The 18835-nt window shown below is 40.3% G+C and overlaps 1 protein-coding gene across 3 annotated transcripts in view; it reads right to left on the reverse strand.

The window, feature by feature from the left end:
* Window positions 1–18835, reverse strand: part of ZEB1 (zinc finger E-box binding homeobox 1) — a 162074-nt gene that overhangs the window by 36374 nt on the left and 106865 nt on the right. For all 3 annotated transcript variants that reach the window (XM_029077556.2, XM_029077558.2, XM_029077557.2), the window contains one exon: window positions 3778–3978. In XM_029077556.2, the coding sequence (XP_028933389.1) occupies window positions 3778–3978 (201 nt within the window). The remainder of the gene's footprint in view (window positions 1–3777; window positions 3979–18835) is intronic.

Genomic DNA, 18835 nt, shown 5'->3' on the forward strand with positions numbered 1-18835 from the left:
TCTGAATCTTAATTTCAGCTGAGCTGGGGTTGCCCTATTACAATTTCTTTTCTTTTTTTTTGGCATGTCTGTAAAATAAAAGGAGCAGAAGTGGTCAGATATAGTGCAGCCATCCTTCAGATCAATGACAGAAAGTCAGCTTACATCACCAATCCCTTGGCTATATACATATAATGTTAAAGGAACTAAAGAGAGAGTTGTCATTCAATGGCCAGGGGAGCCTACAGTGCATTCACTTTCACTGTCAGAATGATTCCCTTCTTGGAACCTAAGCAGAATTTGCCCCATCTCCTTGACCTATCTGGTCTTAATAAAACATGTGCAAATCTCTCTCTTGAGTCCAATATTATTCACATTCCCATGCTCTTGAAATTATCCCCACTTTGCCATTTGTCTGCTGTATGACCTTGGGCAAGTCGCTTAACTTCTCTGTGCCTCAGTTACTCAATCTGGAAAATGGAGGTTAAGATTGTGAGCCCCATGTGGGACATGGCCTGTGTCCAATCTGATTAACTTGTATCTACTCTAGCCTGGCACAGAGTAAGCACTTAAATAGCATAAAAAAAGTTATATCAGTGATGAAATTGAGACGCTTCCTACTGGCTCCCTTAATGATGGATATATTGAACACCTTTTCTCTTGACTGTACTCACTCAGATTAGCAAGTGCCAAAGTGGAAACTGTCCCCAGGGTTGTTTAGAGCAAGAACAATCCCATATGAATTGTCCTGCACCCAGCACCACTCCCAAATTCCTGATGTTCTTAGGGAAAGCATAAATGGATAACGCAACCATCTAAGGGAGGAAGGATTCTCTAACTATAGGGTTCCTGTTTGGCTCTGATGCTTCAATTTTCATTTTCATTTTAGTGGAGACTCTGGCTAGGGCTGTGGAATGCAGATGCAAATAGCTGTCCCATGAGTTCCAAGGTGCCACTACTGTTGCTGAGATTTTATCCTTGGATCCAAATTTGGCTGAAGCCGGATGGCAGGCTGACTCTCCCTTCCACCTGGTGCAGAATAAGATCTTCCTCTGCCGTGCTGCAGATTTTATCTGTAGAGCTTGATGCTCTTTTCCACCCTTCAAAGCTTTACTGAAAGCACATCTCCTCCAAGAGGCCTTTCCTGACTAAACCCTCCTTTCATCTTCTTCCACTCCCTTCTGCATCGCCCTGACTTGCTCCCTTTATTCATCCCCCCTCTCCCAGCCCCACAGCACTTATATACATATCTGTAATTTATTTATATTAACGTCTGTCTCCCTCTCTAGACTCTAAGCTCATTGTGGGCAGGGAATGTGTCTGTTTGTTGTTATATTGTACTCTCCCACATGCTTAGTACAGTGCTCTGCACGCAGTAAAAGAGCTCAGTAAATATGACTGAATGAATGAATCCTTCCGCTGCTCCTAAAGGCCCACCTTATTCCCAATTCTTCCATGCCAGGTGTTTCCATGTGCCATGGAGAACACTCAGATGCCCACAACCAGGCCAACATTTGAGGTGGCATCTCACTCTATTTTAAAAATGTTTCTCCCACTCTCCCTATGGCCTCTACTTCAACTCGCCAAATAGCAACGGTTTGGCTAAGGAGACGAAGATATTTCTCATATGACCTCAAATCTAACACCAAACAGGACCCGTCCTAAATAACTTAGATTTATGATAGAAAGCTATTAAACAGTAATCAAACTGTGTACTGTCAGCCAAAGTTTGGCTCTTTCATTTTTATTACTTAACAGCACTGGCAATGATTTTCATTCTTGTTCTAGTTTAAGATATCTAATATGCTGAACACATACTTCAGTTGTTTACCTTTAAAGTTTGAGTTTTATCAATCATCTAATCATCTAGAAAAAAAAGATTAAATGCTGACTGGGTCCCAGATGGGCGGCTTCCTGAGCCAATCAGGAGGCACGCCCAAGGATGTAATCAGCCAGAAAACAAAACATGTCTGCCTGACCTCATCCAAACATTTTTCTGTCCTTCCAAAGGAAGGACAAAAAAATGTCAGTAGTGCTTTCCTTCTTTCATTTATTACTACCCCGAGCAAGGACTGATGTCTTCAAAATGTGTTTTCGTCTGAGCAAAGCTTCACAAGGATGTGTGTGGATATGTGGGATAATAATACATCACTTTGAGAAACGTCATGTTAATTCGATAAAATATTGCTGTTGTACATAGACAAATCTGTCTGCTTTCCACCCGTGCCCAATTTCAGGAAACAAGGAAATAAGGATTTTCACCAGACAAAATTTCATCTTAATAAGTAACTTTAAAGGCATAATAGATTGTCATAATAACAATAATAATTATGGTATTTATAAAGCACGTAAATTGTGCTAAGCATTAGGGTAGATACCAGATTACGAAACAGGGCAAAACGCCTGTCTCATCCAGTGATCAACATCTAGCTTATCCCTAGTTTACTGATGACGGAATGAAGGCCCAAAGATGTTAAGTAATTTGCTCAAGGTCACAGAGCAGGCCAGCGGAAGAGCTGGATCTCGCTCCCAGGTCTTCTGACTCTCACGCACGTGCTCTTTGCACTATTCCAGGCTGCCACCAAGCTGCAAAACTTTTAAATTCTATTTTTTTAGAAGCAAGGGCAGCCAGGCATCCCACAACTCCCCCAGCAATGGGACTCTAGGGTCTCCTCCCCTCCCAACATATTTGGGGAATAGCTCCACCTTACCTTGCCAAAATTGAGATCACTGACATTACCGGGGCCTTTGGACCCAGGACAGCCATGTCTGAAGCGATGAGGAGTCTGAGGACTACTCCCTCCTAGCAGTGATGTATGGCTAGGCTTGTGGTTGTTCAATAGCTGACATCAACATTATTCTTTCCCTAGGAGTCCGCCATGCTCCACCCCTCTAGACCGTGAGCCCTGTGCAGACCGTGGTCTGTGTGAATCACTGTTCTTGTATTCCTTCCCAGTGTTGAGTACAGTGCCTTGTGCATTCTAGCAGCTGATAAATACAGGTCATTCTTACTAGTACAGCTGTCTCTTATTACAATGTTCTATCCTGAGCACTGCATTTTAGAGCCAGCATTACTTACAGAGCTCTCACGTCTTGCTGTGCATGTTATCAAGCAGCATACGCTGGAGTACACGTGGGCCCACTGCACAGCTGCCGGGCAACATGACACCCAGCTGCTGTATCTTGCATTGACGTTACACCTCTTCCCCTCCCCACCACCCACCACTAGCACCAAAAAAAATTTTTATACAGCATGCTATATCATGACCTAAAATCTCAAATACTTGAACAGAGTAGGCTCCTGGGAAGCAGCACTGAAATGGAGCCTGGCATGTAGTAAACCGGGTGGCTCTTTGGGCAAAGATTTTGGGAAAGAAGGAATACAAACAGAAAAAACTGAAATCAGGCTCAGGTGCTGTAAGCAAGCCCGCTTCACAAAAACTGAAGTATCTGGTTTTAGGTGAGTGTCAAAGCTTTTAGTGAGGTGAGGGAAATTTTAAAAAACTTTGTACACATGTTAACATTTAATGGCTTAAATTTTTACTCTTTTACTACTGGTACATATTTACATTGCTTTTTGATCATGGAAGGTAAGAGTGTTAACTACATTAACTATACTGTGTTTTTAACAGTTTTTTTTTTAAAAGGTATTGTTTTGGTCAACCTTATGGTTCTTGAAAACCATTAATGCACTTTACATTATTTCCTAAGGGACATACTTGTTTAACAGTTTTTTCCCCAGGAAATCAAGTAAGAGCCCTGACTGGAGTTTGTCAGGACTCTCAAATTAAAACATACCATCTTCTTCCCAGCAACTGTTGGCATTTCCATCTCTTTCACTGCTTTCTGGTAATACTGTCTGGTCTGTTGGCAAGTCGTCTTCTGGCACACTGGCATCACAATCAGCTGCATCTGTAACACTTTCTTCTTCCACGATGTGTAGTTTATCTTCATCATCTGAATCCGAATTTGTTTCTACCACATTATTATAATTGGTAACTGCAACAACAAAACAAGAAGCAGTAAACTATCAGACGCTGCTGGTAAAATCAAAACTTTAAGCATGCCCAACTGAAACTTTCAATTTCAATTAAAAGACAGTACACAGTCAGCAGATCCAGGATGTTTTTCTATGGAATGCAAATACTCTGTTAAATCAGTCTACTGTGTCCTTACCTTACGCTCAACAGAACCAAGGAAAAAATCTCTTTCAGAGAACAGCATCATGGCAGTATTACAGAAGAGAATATATTAGGGACAGAAACTGTATCTACCAACTCTGTTGTAATGTACTCTCCCAAGTGCTCAGTAAAGTACTCATTAAATACCACTAATACCACAGAGCATCGAAAAAGGCTTAAGAATTGAAACACTTTTTCAAAGGACTTTTTGAGGAGAGGCTACAAGCAGATATGAAGAACCTGGCACAGCTTCTGGGCTGAGAGCTTGGAGGAAGGAGATGAGCCAGAGGGATGCTGAGTGTTTAAAACGAAAACTACCAGACAAAATTGTCTAGGGAAGTACCGGACAGGGTAGAGATTAGCTGCAACCTGGACTCCTAACAAAACCGATGACTAGCCACCCTGTTCACGTGTAGAGATGAAATTTCAGTCAGTAGTATTGCTCTGAGCAACTACACACGCACGCAGATTCACTTCAAAAATCGACTGGGTGCAGAGTTAGGAGCTGGTGGTAGTGACGAGTTAGTGACCTATATAGAAGAACTAGGTTCCTCTTCTCAAGGAGTTCACAATCTAATGTGGAGATGGAAAAATGTAACTAGACAAATTAAGAAATAAATATAAAACATAACAGAACCTTCTAAACATATCAAAGGTAAATTAGAACATAAGCAGCAAAATATATGATTAACTTTTTGGGATAAACATAAATGCTAAAGGATTTCTGGAGTGGTAGGGGTCTCCGTGACCTCACTGACGGTGAGCCTCTTGAGATTATGGACCTTGTCTTATATTCCTCTTTTGATTCCCTTTTGTATCTAGTACAACAGTCTCTTTCAGGCCCAGATAGGTGAGTTCTTTGTAAGGGAAATTTGCAGAAGTGTTACAAAGCAGATAAAGAATGAATTCAATCCTGTTTGGTAAGTTCCTTGAAGGTACTAACTCTGTTGTACTCTCCCAAGTGCTTGGTGTAGTACCCTGCACAAGGTAGTGCTCAATAAATACTACTGACTGACTGAAAATTTTATACCAAATTCCATTTTCACCCTCCAGGGCTGCTTTGATGAGCATGGACTATTGAAATTCCATAAAGTACCAACAACCTCCTGTGAAACACAGACATTTCAAACCCCTTTCTTCTACCACAGCGAGTTCATGCTTTATCCACAATCCCAGCTGCTTGATTAAAGTACACATTATGCAAAAGCCATAAATATAAAGGTCTCAATTAATGTTTTTATTGGGTTGTTTTCTCTGAAAGTTAATGTGAGACTCCTCCCAATTTTGTGAATCGAGGGTGGGGTTAAAATATGAATTATATAGGTAAAAATAGACATGTAGGAGAGGATTTAGGAGAGAGTACAATGCTTTATACAAAGTAGAAGCTTCGGAAATAATGTTGATGACACTCGGGTGAGTTCAATCTGGGATGGCAATAACAGAGAGCTGAGCAGTTATTAGGGGAACTCTGAGTGGTTTACCAAATCAATCTGAGTAATTCAAGTCCCCCCTTCCTCCTCCCCCTGCCCTACCCCCACTTACCCCCCCCCCCCAAAATGGCTGTCAATATGTCTCCGACTGCATGACAGGGTATCATCGGGTATTCGTTCTTGTGCTGCCTACCCATCTATTTCACTCCCTCAGGGGTAGCTTGATATTAGTTTTTGTGAGCCTAGGAAGACAATGAGGTTCACTGCTTCATTAATTGAATTCAGGTAGACCTGTGAATCCTACATCTGAGATTGCCCCAAGCTGTTTGTGACCTTGGGTAAATCACCTAAGGTCTCCTTTCCTCACTAGTAAAACATAACAGTGCTAACTGCTTTCCAGGGTGGTTGCGAGGAGTAGCAATTAAAGTGACTTAGTCTTATGGTTTCTAAATGTTCTTAAATGATTATATTTAGCATCTCTCCTTAAACCAAGTGTAGAATTCTGTCAATAAGCACCATCACTATTTATGAGGCCTCTCACTGTGAGATCTTGGGACGGAAAGATCAATCACAGCCAGGCAGGCATTCAAAATGGCCATTGGCCTTTTATCCCACAGGTTCTCAAATGTGGCTACCTGATCATTTTTGTGACAATAATCAAATGATCACAATATGTCAGCTCACTGTGTTTCGGGGAGGTCTGGGAGCCTCCCCACCCAAAGCTTGCCCCAAACCAAGGAATAACCTCCTTATTTTGAGAAAGAAAGGAGCTTGGCCACAGTACTGGAATTTACCTGCTGCAGCCTGCTTGCTTGTCTCCAGGGCTCCTAGGCACCACCAACCAGGGTGTGCACTGGAAATGGCAGTTTGCTCGCGACACCACATGGCTGATCCAGCTCTTCCTCTCTTTTCCCTTCCTCCCACCATTTTGGAAGTATGGCATAGGGTAAGCAAAGTTTATTATGCACATTGGAATTTTCATTCTTTCCAATGATTTTTATTGAGCTATTTTCCTACATAACTATCGACTTACTAGAGTATTACCAGAAATATTCTGAAAACATTTGGCAGCAAAACTGTCATGTTTGTTCCAAGAGGGGCTACAGCAAACTATTCTGTTTTAAGCGCTGAGGTGGATAGAAGCAAATTGGGTTGGACACAGTACACGTCCCACACAATCTTAATCCCCATTTTACAGACGAGGTGACTGAGGCACAGAGAGGTTACATGACTCACGCAGCAGACAAGTGGTAGACCTGGGATTGGAACTAAGGCCCTTCTGACTTCCAGGCCTGTGCTCTATCCATTAGGCCATGATGTTTTTCTTATGAGTCACCTCCTCCAAGAGGCCTTCCCAGACTGAGCTCCTCTTCTCCCTCTACTCCCTCTACCACCCCCCCTTCACCTCTCCGCAGCTTAACCCTCTTTTCCCCCCATTTCCCTCTGCTCCTCCACCTCTCCCTTCCCATCCCCTCAGCACTGTACTCGTCTGCTCAACTGTATATATTACCCTATTTATTTTGTTAATGAATTGTACATCGCCTTGATTCTATTTAGTTGCCATTGTTTTTATGAGATGTTCTTCCCCTTGACTCTATTTATTGCCATTGTTCTTGTCTGTCCGTCTCCCCCGATTAGACCGTAAGCCCGTCAAACGGCAGGGACTGTCTCTATCTGTTGCCGACTTGTTCATTTCAAGCGCTTAGTACAGTGCTCTGCATATAGTAAGCGCTCAATAAATACTACTGAATGAATGAAGATATGTAAGCATAATATAGTTATAAGGATACTAAAAACTAGTGGATTTCCATTTTGGGGTTAATGTTATTGATGGTATATAAAATCTTAATAAATAAGTCAATACAACTTGTATATTCAAATTTGAAGGTATATAGTCATACAACCTAGAGTTAAAAGAATAAAGACAATGAACCTAAATAAAAAGAACCACTGTGGTTCTGTTTATTCTCTTCTGTTTATGCTTCTGGTTCTGTTTATACTTCTTTAGCACCTCTGCAGAAAACACACACACAAAAAAGAAATATCACCTGCAACATCTTAAGACATGAATATAGCCAGCAAAAACATTCCATGAATTCCAAGTTTTTTTCAGAAATACCACCTTTCAGGGATTTATTCTATGTTATTCTGTTCCTTAATTAAAGAGCAATTGAAAGATGGTTCATAAAATTCCCAGTTTGCCACCAGAGAGTGACACAGCAAGTTAGAATTTTAGGTCCAAACTTCATCTTAGCAAAATTTCCTTACCTAGAATTTCCAACAAATATACCAAAGAATTCAAATACAAACAGTTGTGAGGAATGCTGTTTTCCATCAGAGCTTTCACTAGGTCATGGCAAAATTTTCTAATTTTACCTCCTCCCTTCTCAAAAAATATTGAGTTAATATTCCTGGGCAACATGAGTTGATCAAGAAATACTTTAAGGCTTTTACATCCAAGCTGCTGATCTTCACCTTGCAAATTAATGCTAGTATGACCGGGCACATCAGCAACCTAGGAAAGGTATCCTACCAATCTGAAACTGGTGAATTAAAAATAGAAATGTTCCACAAAAAGCCAGGACCAAAATACAACAATAATAATAATAGCGGTATTTGTTAAGTGCTTACTCTGTGCCGATCCTGTGCTAGGTGCTTGGGTAGATAATCAGCAGAGACACAGCCCCTCTCATTCATTCATTCACTCAACAGTATTTATTGAGCACTTACTATGTGCAGAGCACTGTATCAATATAAGGCTCATGGCAGAAGTAGGAGAGAGAACAGGTATTGAATCCCTATTTTACAAATGAGGAAATGGAGCACAGAGAAGTTAAGTGACTCATCCAAAGTCACACTACAGGCAAGTGGTGAAGTCGAAACTAGAACCCAAGTCCTCTGACTCCCAGGCCTGTGTTCTTTCCATTTGACCATGCTGTTTCCCAAGTAAAGACACTACTGCTGTGATAAAACCTTCCATCAAAAATTGCAAATGAGCCTTGGTCCTGTCATAAAGACTTCTCAAGCCTGTTCTAAGGTTAGTGATGGGGTAATGTGGCAAAATCTAAGCACGTCTAAAGAAGCTGAGGGTGAACCAAATGAAATCTAGGTTGATGATTGTGAGGTCAGTGGAGCCCAGCCTCTAAATCAAAGCATAACTCTTGCTCTGGTCCTTGAATAGCAATAACAATAATAATAAATAATAATATAGTGGCATTTGTTAAGCACCAACTATGTGTGCCAAGCAATGGGGTAAATAATCAGATTGGACATGGCCCCTTGTCCCTCAGAGGGCTTGTAGTCTAAGTAGAAGTGATGACTAATACTTAATCCCTATTTCACAAAGAAACTGAGGCACAGATAAATTCAGTGACTTGCCCACAGTCACACAACAGCCAATTGGTGGAGCCCATCTTTTATGAGGATTTGGCTTGGGGAAAATTGGCAGTTGTGCCCTGGCTGTGATTTGGTCAAGTTCAGCTGCTGCCCTAACAAAGCTTTCCTTATTCCCTGGAAAAGGGAGCTGCACACTTGCAGCCATGGAGACCATCAGTTCAAAAATCCAAGGAGAAAGGCTGATGTAAAAGGACATTTTTAGACCCACCTATGTCCCAGAGGGCACATCAATGAAGATGAAGAGGGAGCAGAGCTTACTATTTCAATAATGTATTTATGCATAGTATTCAGAACATGCACAATATGGAAAGTACCAAACATATATTTTCTAAATTACAGAACACACTTTGGTAGAAGTAAATAATCAATCTACCACTCTGCGCCTTAAGCTAAATACTTAGTCCCATTTGCATTCAAAATAACAAAGACAATAGAATTTGGTAAAAGAACTCCCACAAAATGTAATTTAGAAAAGATCATTGGCTTCTCAGTTAGACATGCAGAAACTAATAAGAGCAATCTGTCTCATACATGGAAAACACATCTCCCACTTTAAACACAAACAAATTTTTCTTCTAGCTTTCATACTAGAATACTGGGTATTCGACATTGTAATCCGATATAAAAAATGTACATAGTACTTTTAGCTTAAAGGTTCTTTGCTTTAGTGCAAATTCCTATTGAACAATGTGCTGGAAACCTTCCCACTTGCTGCAGATTTCTTCTTTTATTTTCACATATTTTGAAGTCCAAATTGTGAGCAGAAGTGCATAATTTTAATTAAAAAAGTAATCTGGGTAAATGGAATATTGATCAAGGTGCTGGAATGGGAAAGTGCTTAGTTGTTGAAAAATAGTACAAAGCAGAGAAAATCATGAAACAAAATGCTTTGTTGAGAAAATTGGGCATCTAGTAAAAAAAAAAATTCAAAGTAAAGACAAATTTATAATTTGGGCTATATTCCTTCTCTGATGGTCTTGGCCAACCTCTAAGAATAGGCTGGTTCTCCCAGAAATGGTGACAGTGACTGGATAAACTTCAGATGCCATTTTTGGTGCGAATGGTAATCTGGCTCCTTTTTAGGATATTCAAGGGAGTGAAAAAACAAAACAAAACAAAAACCACTTTTCTGTTCTCTCCTGGGCATTCCCCATTTTCTCCTTAGCCATCCTACCTATTTATAACTTACTAATGCTGGCACCTGACAACAGCCTGCATACATAATCAGCGAGGAAAAGATAGCCAGTTTCACACATTGTTCTTTTCAGCCACACCGTAGGTAACAACTCTGTCAGCAGTGCCACTTTTTGTTACAGAGGACAAAAGTAATGGGGCATCAATGTACAAGATACGGCCCTGCTGGATGTTTTCCTTAGATGAAGATGCAAGACTATGGACCTGATCCTTTATACTCATTAAAGATCTAATGAAGCTTGTAAGGAGTAAGAGGCTATTACCAATTTTAGCCTACCCAAAGCTCTCCAAATTCATTTTCCATGAGATGGTGCACAATAACACGGCTGTCTTAGATTTCCAGTCAAGTGTATGTGGGACAAAATAATTGTTAGTATTACCAAAATATCCTGAAGCCTCGTGTTTTCTAAAAGAAGAAACACTGCCAGATTAATTTTCAACACAACAGATTCTACTGGTGATTTCAGAGATCAGCTGAAAAAGAGCAGTTTTGGGAACTGTAAATTTGTGTCCTCCTGAGATGGTCAGCCACTGGCAGCCCCACTTGGGCTTTCCAACTCTTCCAAAAGGGAAATGCTGTTTCTCAGAGAACTAAAACAACACTAAAACAAGTCTCCATTAAAATTAACTTCCACCTCTCTAACACTACCAATTCATATGGAACTTCTTTTTGAACATGTATCTATAATTTCAGAGTTGGAGGTCATGCCTTCTATTTATGACAGTGACTTCCATCTTTCTCCAACTCCATTCAAAGTTTGAAAATGAAACTAAGCCACCCTCTATGGGCACTTTACCTCAGAATGCCCATGAGCTCCAGCGTTTTTCTTCTCTCTTTCCCCATCCTGTTCGCTCTCAGCTTTTGCAAGGTGAAGAGCAGGGGATAGCTGGGGGTCCCCAGGCCCCAATCTGGAGCCCACTGGTCACTGCAAACATCTGTACCGGTTTTCAGATTACTGGCTGAGTAGATTACAAGGGCCCAGTGCACAAGTATTGATATCTGCCAGCTCATGTCAGTAACCAAAATCATTCTTTGGTGTGAAAATAATTTCAGCTCTTTTTTTTGAAACAGTAATAACAATCATGTGATTTCCACCCTCACACATATTGAGTACAAATGTATTCCTTTCCTAAGAGAAGCAGCGTGGCTCACTGGAAAGAGCACGGGCTTTGGAGTCGGAGGTCATGGGTTCGAACCCCGGCTCTACCACTTGTCAGCTGTGTGACTTTGGGCAAGTCACTTAACTTCTCGGTGCCTCAGTTACCTCATCTGTAAAATGGGGATTAAGACTGTGAGCCCCACGTGGGACAACCTGATTCCCCTGTGTCTACCCCAGCGCTTAGAACAGTGCTCGGCACATAGTAAGCACTTAACAAATACCAACATTATTATTATTATGTCCTCATCTGTTACAAAATAAGCAAAGCCATATTTTGAATTCATATTTTTCTTCTCAAATTACATGACTCCCCACATTATAGTTTTTTCAAATTAGCACTCCAAAATCATCTCAAGACAGTATTTGTAGATTGCCAAGAATAATTCAACTATATTTTGGACCAGTTGTTTCTATGCTAAATGGTTGTGAGGTACAGAGAAGTATTAAGTTTGATGTCTCCCTTCGAGAAGTTTACAGTCCAATGGAGAAGAAAATGAGCTATAAAATGATGAAAATAAAAAGGTTAAAAGAACAAATGAATCAATACAAATATGACAAGAAAATTGGTTATCACAATCACTTTACAAAGCTTGAAAACTCTAAAATTACTTTTTTCTTATGTAAATCTAAAATTAATCAGTTGATTTTTGTTTTTCCAAGACCTGTGATCTGCAACTCTACAGAAATTCTAGATAGTAAATTTCAGTTTATATTTTTTTTATAGATCCTTAATTATGAGGGTGAGAAACAAGGCAAATAACATTTTTTTCCATGAATCTTTTGTAAAGATTCTATTTACTTAAAAAATGTATTTTATTCATATTAGTCTCAAGTTGTTCTCATTATAATTGGATCAAAATCAGCTGAGTCCTGCACTTCATTTTCTTCCTTACTTTGCTTTTTCAGAGTTTACTACGTAACATATCATTCGTGTTGTTTTAATACATTTTATATACTCAGGTGAACCCAGGAAAAGAAATTTAAACCAAAAGTCATTTCTTGCTAACAGTTCTCAGTAATTAACATTTCTAATATTAATTCAAGATTCCTCCCTCACTGTCTTGATTTACTCTCTGCCAGATCTTTCCAGGGATTTCATTCCATTTTGTTTAGGAACTATGCAACAGTGTAAAACCATTACTTGAAATTACTTGAGACACAGGGCCAAGTTAAAAGACCATCGAGGGAATTCCGTTCCTTTGAGAAGGAGGAAAGTTGGAGTCCATGCAAAATCCTCTTCAAGCCATCGCACGCACTACTGCTGTGCTTCTAAGTCTGCTGAATTAGGTCTTTTTCCAACTAACTAATTACCATCTTATGAGGCTTAGGGAAGAGCATCCTTCTCACCAGAAGTAATGTAAAAGTTAAAATAGTTACAGCAATCATGTTCCCATATAGTCATCTACCAACAAATTTAGGCTTATGCTTCAACACTTTGGAATGCATCTGTGTGGGATCCATTTGTGCTTCAAATGTTGTCAATTCAAACAATTAAAAAAAGGGATCAAGTTGTTAATAATAAGCTTACATGCATTTTGTACAAACAGAAAAAAATCTTGATCCCAAATAAGAAATCACAGAATTGTTGTTGGCCAAATCCCAAACCATCTGAACTGTGAGCTCACTGTGGACAGAGAATGTCACTGCTTATTGTTGTATTATACTTTCCCAAGCTCTTAGTACAGAGCTCTGCATACATTAAGCGCTTAATAAATATGAATAAATGAACGAAAAGGGCACCCTTTGAAGGGTGAAGGTAATTAGGTGAGAGTTTTTGTTTGCTTTGTTTTTAACTAAACACTCCTTCACCCAGGGGATGGTAAGCATATAGAATCGGTTTCCACACAAAATGTGTAGACTGAACAATATCGGTGGACTCAATGGGTAAATTCTGAGACAAGTGATCCAAAATAGGTTCTTAACATGAAGAAGTGGCCGACATTTGGGAGATCACTTTAATGGCCAGACCAGTCTGGCTGTCACTAGCTGAGAGATGTTTCTCTCCTTGACCAAGAGCCACATTAAGGTTGGGCTACCAAGAGGCAGGCTCTGGATGAAACAAATCTATTAGCACAGCAAACAGAATTTAGTCTTGAGTGCAAATGATGGTGCAGAGTTTTGTGGACTACTTATCAGTACTTTTATATTTTCAGTCATACTCACAATACATGAATAGCATCTTACCAACAGCAAATACGGTTCCTCCTATCATTATATTCTATGTATCAGAGGGAAAATTACTTATATGAGAGGGAAGGGTTAGGAACGTTAAGACATTCTTTACCACAAGGATGGATTCAAAGCAGGGAAACCATTTTGTAGAGTCTCTTAAGAACCCTGTTATCACTGGTAGAGACAGACTCTGACGATGGATAAGCCATTAGTCTGACCCAATAACAGCATTTCTTATGTAAATCAATGAATTATTTGAAACACACGATTAACATCTAGCCAATCAGCAAGCATTTACCTAGCTTACGCTATGCCGGGCTATGCTAGAACATTGAAATGTTGGCTCTGAGGAAAGAACTGGTTTTCAAAAGTTATACAATTGGAAATTTTTTAAAAATTATATTGCTGTTTTGAAGAAGCCCCTGACATTTTGAAAGGGGAGCCTAGTTAAAATAAAAATGAACTATGGTCAGTTTTCCCATAGCACATATTTGGATAGTGGAGAATCAGGGAACTTTCTTCTGACAATCCATGGCAGAAAGAAACAGGTTTGCACGTGCGTGCAGTTGGGCAAGGCATGAGTACTGTGGTATGGGATTTCCTTAACATGTGATGATTCAAGAACAAACCTGCATTATCAGAGAACTGACTGTACTAGCAACCCAGCCCCCCAAGCTTACCCTGAATGTCAAACTGCATTTGTGATATGGTTTTGTTCTTACAGGCTGAACTTCCAAAGATCAGAATATCATAACTAACAAATATACTTCTCTCTTTGCAAAGCAGGATTCTTATTATTTGAGATCTCAGGCTGGCCACGAATGCAAAGAGGTCCAGGTGTGATATCAACTACTTTGATAAATAGGTTATATTTTTATTGTGTCAATCTTTTACAAAGTCTGCTTGGTCCTATTCCATTTGATCTTCAATGAAACTATGACCGCATCCTTCAAACTATAGGTAATTATACCACTGAAACCACTTCAATTACACTATCCTCCCCTCCAACACACACACACACTCATGAATCTCAGGAAGGAAGAAAGGTTGTAACTTTGTGATTTTTAATTTTACTGAAATTTTCCTTGACGACCACCTTGTGTGGTTCCACTATGTTGTAGTTTCTGAGGCGAAAATTGAACTTCGAAAATCTAAAAATGAATGCTTGGAATTAGATGGCTAAGGCCCAATTCCATTTTTCCAAGCACTCACAATATCTCAGTTACTCAGTCTCTCAACTGGCTTTGTGGATTTGGGGAAATCACTCTCTTGTTCCTTCGCTTATCTCATCTTCAAATGAACGAGTTACCCCTCTCTAGGGTTTAATGGAAGTTGGGACAGTGTATTTTCAGATTGGGTTGGCAATATTTCCCAACTTGATGAAGGTATTTGTTAAGTGCTTTCTATGGGCCAAGCAGCGTTCTAAGTGCTGGAGTGGTTACAAGCAAATTGGATTGGATACAGTCCCTCTACCACATGGGGCTCACAGTCTCAATCCCCATTTTACAAATGAGGTAACTGAGGCACAGAGAAGTGAAGTGACTTGCCCAAGGTCACACAGCAGACAAGTGATGAAGCTGAGGTTAGAACCCATGACTTTCTGACTCCCAGATCCATGTTCTCGTCCACTAGGCCACACTGCTTCGTGCCTCTGGCTGGCTGGCAGACAAGTTCGAATGTTCTGGTGGACACTATTCCCTCTGTCTGCACAGAAATGAAAACACCACAGCAGTCACTGAAAGAGCCATTAATACTTATTTTCTCTGATGGACCCAACTCCTGGCTCCAAGAGTTGCACATACATGCTTTGCCCATTGGCAGAAGTGATACAGTAGCTGCTGGGAGGTAAAGCAGTATCGCATTCTCCTTTTACCGCTTATTTTAACTGCTGCCCTAGTTCTGAGTCTTGCTTAATGCCATCAGACACCAAGCTCTCTCTGGTAAAAAGGAATCAGAGCAGATCTAAAAGATTTAACATATTCTGGGCATGAGATTCACAGGGTATTCATATAATTTACCTTTTACTTCTGAAAGTAATTAATTCTGTTGTTATTTTTCCTTCAGTAAATCCTGTGACAAACACTGTCAATGGTGATGTTGACGAGGAGACGGTACAAAACTACATTTTGTCTAAAGAATTGAGACAGAGAATGTTGGCTTTCATAATGTCAGAACTGATGCCTCTGGAGTAAAATTGTGATCAAACTATAACTTGATACCTAAAGAGTGGGAGGTTTTGGGTGATTTAGTCAATGGATCAGGGCCCTTTAAGCACTTGATATTCACCCCACCCTCAGCATCAAAGCACCATGTACACAACCATAATTTATTTTAGTATCTGTCTCCCCCTCTGGATTGTACTGTCAGCAGGGAGCATGTCTATCAACTCTTTGTATTATACTCTCCCAAACCCTTGTTACAGTACTCTGCATACAGTAAGCACTTAATAAATACCACTGATTGATCGATTAACAATGTTTGCCCCCACACATCAGTAGTCAAGGAGAAATTTGAAACTTCATTCAACATAAATTGAACCCAATTTTAACATTTAAACAGGTATTTTCTTCTTGAAATTGCAGTAGCCAAGAACAATGACCTAGTATTTGTTTCCTTCAACACATCCTTAAAAAGGCATAGTAAGTGATTACTACATAATGCAGTACTTATCAACTATACTAATTAGGCTGCCATGCAGTTAAACATCTGGTTCACATGTAATTAATGCACACATGATTTAAGAAAAGAATTAGAGGAACGTGGTTCATCAAAGGAGCAATCAAACACATAATCAAACACAATTTAGCTCCCATATAACCTTAGCTTCAATCGTTAAAATATAAACAAAAATGGTAAAATCCTTTAAAAATACAACACACAGTAGATCTGTGCAAAATTGAGCTTCGGTCAAGAGGTATGCATCATGGATGAGCCCACGACACAAATAAGGTGGAACTTAACCTTTGGTTCCTCTCTGGTCATAATAGAGGGATGGCTTGTCCAAAGCCAAAGGCTTGGGAAGTCCACTTCATCTTCCCCCTTTGTGCAAAAAGATTTCCCTCCCAGTGGAGATTCTGTGGGTGTGACAAATTTACAGTGCAACTATGTTCTCCTTATCCCATCCAAACACACAAACATCTCTGCTGGTATTGTAAAATCATTCTGAAAAACAAAGATAAGGCTTCTCTGAGCACAAGGTACAAAATGTACAAAATACCAATAACATCATACCCTTAATAAACTGCTCAACCATGTCAGGAAAAAGGAATGGACTACTTTCACTCCAGGAAAATCAATTAAATATGCAGAAACTTGAATTATGTCTCCAGATCACCGGACTCCAACTGTATTGATCAGTACTACATTTTACAAGTTCTAAGTATTATTTATATAAGTACCCCATATCTCCATAGTCCAGGGACTGTGGCATGGCATGGATTTATCTCAACCATTAGGAAGTTATCCAAGGAGAAAAGCAGAGAATGACCATTCTAAATTAGTTTTTCCTATTTCATAATTGCATTACCGAAGTTAAGAAGTCCTTAGGCCCAATTCAAAAATCTCTTCTTCTTCCTCTAGTTTAGGAGTCAGTAACCATGAAGAACTACTCAGAGTCTTGCCCTCAAAAAGTGAGAGGCAATGTGGCTTGGTGGAAAAAGCACAGATCTGGCAGTCGGGAGACCTGAATTCTAATCCCAGTTCTGCCACCTACTTGCTGTGTGACCTTGGGCAAGTCACTAAACTTCTCTGTGCCTCTGTTTTGTCACCTGTCAAATGGGGATTCAATATCTTCTTCTCTTTCCCACTTAAAGAGTGAATCCCATGTGGGAAAGGGACTCTGTCTGACCTGAATATCTTGACTCTACCGCAGCCCTTAGTACAGTGTTTGGCTCATAATAATAATAATTATGGTACCTGTTAAGTGCTTACTATGTAACAGGCAGTGTACTAAGCGTTGGGGTGGATACAAGCATATCGGGTTGGACACAATCCCTGTCCCACATGGGGCTCACAGTCTTAATCCCCATTTTACAGATGAGGTAACTGAGGCCCAGAGAAGTTAAGTGACCTGCTCAAGGTCACACAGCAGACAAGTGGCAGACCCAGGATTAGAACCCATGACTTTCTGACTCCCAGGCCCATGCTCTATCCACTATGCTATGCCAGTAAGTGCTAACCACAAATATTACTGAAATTGTTCTTATACTTGAAAACAATTACTAAGTCGTTTCTTAGCCTTCTCTAGATAATTCACTGTAGACATTGTTTATAAGACACAGAAATCACTATTGAGAATATCAGATTCAACAGAGGGAGATCCACTTAACAAACACAAATCCTTTCGGTTCAAACCACCAGTGGCAGTCAACATTTCCAAACCAGTGCTATACAGGCCACCCCACTTCACCTAGACTTAGGTCCACTGCGACACATCTCCCAAATACGACTGACTGAAGAGAGGTAAATTGTTTCAAAATATTATCTTAACCCCAGAGCTCAGCATGATTATATGATCACTCAGGTTAAAACAGAATCAGGGAAAGTGTCAAAGACTGGGACAAAAAGAGGCAGGCAAGAAAGAGAGAGGCTGTATTTTAGCGTTGTACTAAGCGAATATTTAGTGAAAGACTTCCCTTTATTTCCACTACAGAGTTACCATTTAGAGGTAGAGAACTGATGAACTGCTAGGTGGAAACTGCTCTACTACTAAAAATAGTAATAATGTTGGTATTTGTTAAGCGCATACTATGTGCAGAGCACTGTTCTAAGCGCTGGGGTAAATACAGGGTAATCAGGTTGTCCCACGTGAGGCTCACAGTTAATCACCATTTTACAGGTGAAGTAACTGAGGCACAGAGAAGTTAAGCGACTTGCCCACAGTCACACAGCTGACAAATGGCAGAGCCAGGATTCAAACCCATGACCTCTGACTCCCAAGCCCGGGCTCTTTCCACTGAGCCACGCTGCTTCTCTAATCTTTTCATGTGCCAAGCACTGTACTAAGCCCTGAGACGATACTAAACAATCAGGTGGGGACACAATCCCTGTCCCACATGGTTCACAGTCCATGTGATAGGGAGAACAGGTACTGAATCTCCATTTTATAGATGAGAGAACTGAGGCACAGAGAAGATAAGTGATTAGCCCAAAGTCACTCAGCAGTCAAGAGGCAGATCTTGGATTAGAACCCACGTCCCTAGACTCCCAGGTCTGATCTTTCTACTGGACCACGCCACTTCAGAAAGGGGGTGAGGTCAGAAAAAGCTGCTGCACTAAAACTACAATGGTTCTGCCAGCAGCAGGTTCAGGCTGCCAAGTACCA

The sequence above is a fragment of the Ornithorhynchus anatinus genome, chromosome 13 (genome assembly GCF_004115215.2).
Source record: "Ornithorhynchus anatinus isolate Pmale09 chromosome 13, mOrnAna1.pri.v4, whole genome shotgun sequence".
In the NCBI taxonomy this organism is placed as follows: Eukaryota; Metazoa; Chordata; class Mammalia; order Monotremata; family Ornithorhynchidae; genus Ornithorhynchus; species Ornithorhynchus anatinus.